At 42.2% G+C, this 3235-nt stretch overlaps 1 protein-coding gene across 1 annotated transcript; it reads right to left on the minus strand.

Annotated features, from left to right (window-relative positions):
* Positions 1-617: 617 nt before the first annotated feature.
* Positions 618-2526, minus strand: LOC120941615 (E3 ubiquitin/ISG15 ligase TRIM25-like). Its single transcript, XM_040355145.1, has one exon. The coding sequence runs from the start codon at positions 2315-2317 to the stop codon at positions 737-739; it is 1581 nt and encodes a 526-aa protein (XP_040211079.1). The 5' UTR covers positions 2318-2526; the 3' UTR covers positions 618-736.
* Positions 2527-3235: the final 709 nt, after the last annotated feature.

Genomic DNA, 3235 nt, shown 5'->3' on the forward strand with positions numbered 1-3235 from the left:
AAATATTATATATTGTTTTAAGCAGAGGCCCTAGAGAATAAAATGTTGGGTGTTGTAATTTTTATATTTGCACAGCATTTTTTTAAATGCAAAAAAAAAAAAAACGTAATACATTTTAATACACACACAATTTTAAAACACAATATATTACCCATATGGGGAAATATAAAAGATGATGTTATGCTGAGTAAATAGATACCCAACATGTCACGCTTTAAAACTGCGTACGCTCGTGGAACGGCGCCAAAAAACGACAGTACCTAAAAATCTACAGTGTGCAGTACTATGAGTGAGTGGTGTCACCCCAGGACAGGAAGTGTGTTACTGGCAGGATCTCTAGGTAAAAATAGAAAATAATTAAAAAAACGTCTGAAAAAAGAAAACTAATGCAGTCAGCACATTTAATGATTGGAAAGCTGCAATATTGTATATTACATTTCCTGAAAATCTTGAATAATCATTCAAAGCATAATCAATGATAATATCTCCTAGTCTTATCATAACCACTAACACTTAATGAACCCCTGAAAACCCCAAATCTTATTATTGTCACTATAAGAGAATAAATCACACTTCCCTGTGCTGAGATTTCTCAATGCTGTGATTGGTTGTGTTGGGAACCTTTAGATTTATGACATCTGGAATATGAATCTACTGCATTATTCTGTTGGTTAAATATCATCAGATTCATATTTCTGTGATGTCAGCAGATTTGGGCAGATTTTCTGTTATATTATTATTTCTCACGTCGCCCCTCACCCCCAGATGTTGTTATAGAACCTTTTCCTACATATAACCCGGCATGGAGGGGCTCAGTGAAGGTGGTGGTGAAGGTGTGGAGGTGTCTGATCGGGTCACACAGATCATAAAAGGACAGCTGCCCGGCCTCATAATCCACAGAGATCCTGACTCTGTTACTGGAGAGATCGGGAGATATGATGATCTCTTTATTGTCATGTATTAGAGAACACTCACCGCTATACCTCCACAAACCCCAGGACTTCTTATTATCTCCAATCAGTGACTGCCTTCCTCTCCTCCCTATACTGGGATAACACATCCCGACTCTGTAATATTCTGACTCACTGACATCCACTTCCCAGTAATGTCGCCCCGAGGAAAATCTCTGACTGCTTAATACCTGGGCCCACCTCTGAAATCTCTCCGGTGTTTCTGGACGATTCTGCCATATATGTGACCAGGATACAGTTTTCATGTCATCTGATATCTGTAGATTATTATGAGCTGTGTTCACATCCAGTAATATGTCTGAAGCTTCCTGTATATAGAAGAATACATTTACCTCTTTTATCATATCAGATAACCCTGTGTGTAATGTGTGTGAGATTCCAGCCACATCCAGATCCCCTCCATCATGGAGGAGTCTATCATGTCTCTCTCTGTCCTCATTATCTCCCTCCTCAGTATCACACAAGTCCCCTGTGTCTGATTCCTGTAGGACAGTCAGGGGGTCAGTCATGTTACACAGCTCCTCAATGTCCTCCATCTTCCTGGACAGATCCTCCTTCTTTATTTCCAGCTGATGGATCAGATCAGACAATGAGATCCGCTCTTCCTGGCTGGAGATGTTCCTCCGGACTCTCTTCTCCAGGTCCTCCAGATGTCTCCTGAGCTCTATGAACAGGGCAGTGACTCTCTCTGATTCTTCTTGTACTTTTCTCCTGCGATCCTGCAGACTCTGGACTCTTTTCTCTGTCTCCTCTCTCTCTGTCATCAGTTTCTGCAGAACATTTCTCAGTTTCTGTTTTTTATTCTCAGAGGCCTCATCCAGAGTCTCCACCTTGTGTCCCCGGTGTTCTCCGGCCAAACTGCAGGACACACAGATACAGGCAGAGTCCTCAGTGCAGTAATATTTAAGAAGTTCTCTATGGATGGAGCATTTTCTGTTCTCCATGGAAGTGGTGGGATCAGTTAGGACATGTTCTGGTGCCTTGCTGTGGACTCTCAGGTGATTATCACACAGAGAAGCTTCACACATCAGACAGGATATAACAGCAGGTACAGGAGAGTGATAGCAATAAGTACAGAAGATTCCAGTCTTCCCTTCTTCCAGCTGAGTAGATCGGAAAGTCTCCACTATGTTACGTAGTGTTATGTTCCTGTGCAGTACAGGCCGATCCCGGAACTCTTCTCTGCACTCAGGACAGGAATATCCTCCAGACCCCCCCTGTGTATCCAACACACGATCAATACAGACCCGGCAGAAGTTGTGACCACATCTCAGGTTTACAGGATCTGTATATGTGGTCAGACAGATGGAACAGTCCAGCTCCTGTCTCAGATCAGCAGACGCCATCGCTGACAGCAGAAGAGAGAAATGAAAGTAAAAAGTCTCCGACAAGGAAAATCTAAAGGGCGTCTCACATTCCTCGGCACAGGGAGGGGCTGAGCTGGTCTTGCAGCTTTTATCTTGAGGAAGTTTGTGGAGAAATAAATGTTTATATTGAAGGTATATGTCCTACATGTTGATACACATTGTACTGATTTGGAGCTTTAAATGACTTCTGCAGACGAGACACAAAACTAAGTTATATAATGCAGTGTGAATAGATATTTGTATGTTTAGACCTCATGTACACTGCAGCTGGTAAACGGACCATTAGGAGCATTTGGTGTGCTGCCCCAATAGGGGCATAGAATATGAGATGCATAGCCTCAGTTAATATTAGCATTGTTATATAGATTAGAGTTTATATAGTGTGGTTTGCCTACTATTTTCTCATAGCTAAATATATGTGTTATCCTATGCTGCCATCTAGTGGCCTTTGTTGCATGCACATGTTTATGTGATTCTTTGAGTTACCACATATTTTCACTGTATGTATGCCCCTCCCTGCTTCCTGTGTGGAGTACTTCCTGTGTCATCTCTTCAGCCAGCAAGCCACATGTAGAAGGACACTCATGTACTCTGCCCAGGGTAGGAAAGGCATCATCTTTTGACCGTACAATACTATCACCATTCATCTGCTGTTCCTGTTATCTGCTGTAACCCCTGAAGTTAAAGAATAAACACCTCTTTTGAATGAATCGGTATTGACGAGTTCAGCTGTCTGACAAGGATTGTCCACAGTGAGTATATCTGCTTATACAGGCCAGGCATAGAGGTCTCAGCAAGGGATATATCGCTATCACAACAATCGGAGTCAGAATAGTCAAAAGATGCATAGAATTCTTACAGCCTGCTGGGTATATGTGTGTGCCTAATCTGCAATCA

The sequence above is a fragment of the Rana temporaria genome, chromosome 5, assembly GCF_905171775.1.
Source record: "Rana temporaria chromosome 5, aRanTem1.1, whole genome shotgun sequence".
NCBI lineage: Eukaryota > Metazoa > Chordata > Amphibia > Anura > Ranidae > Rana > Rana temporaria.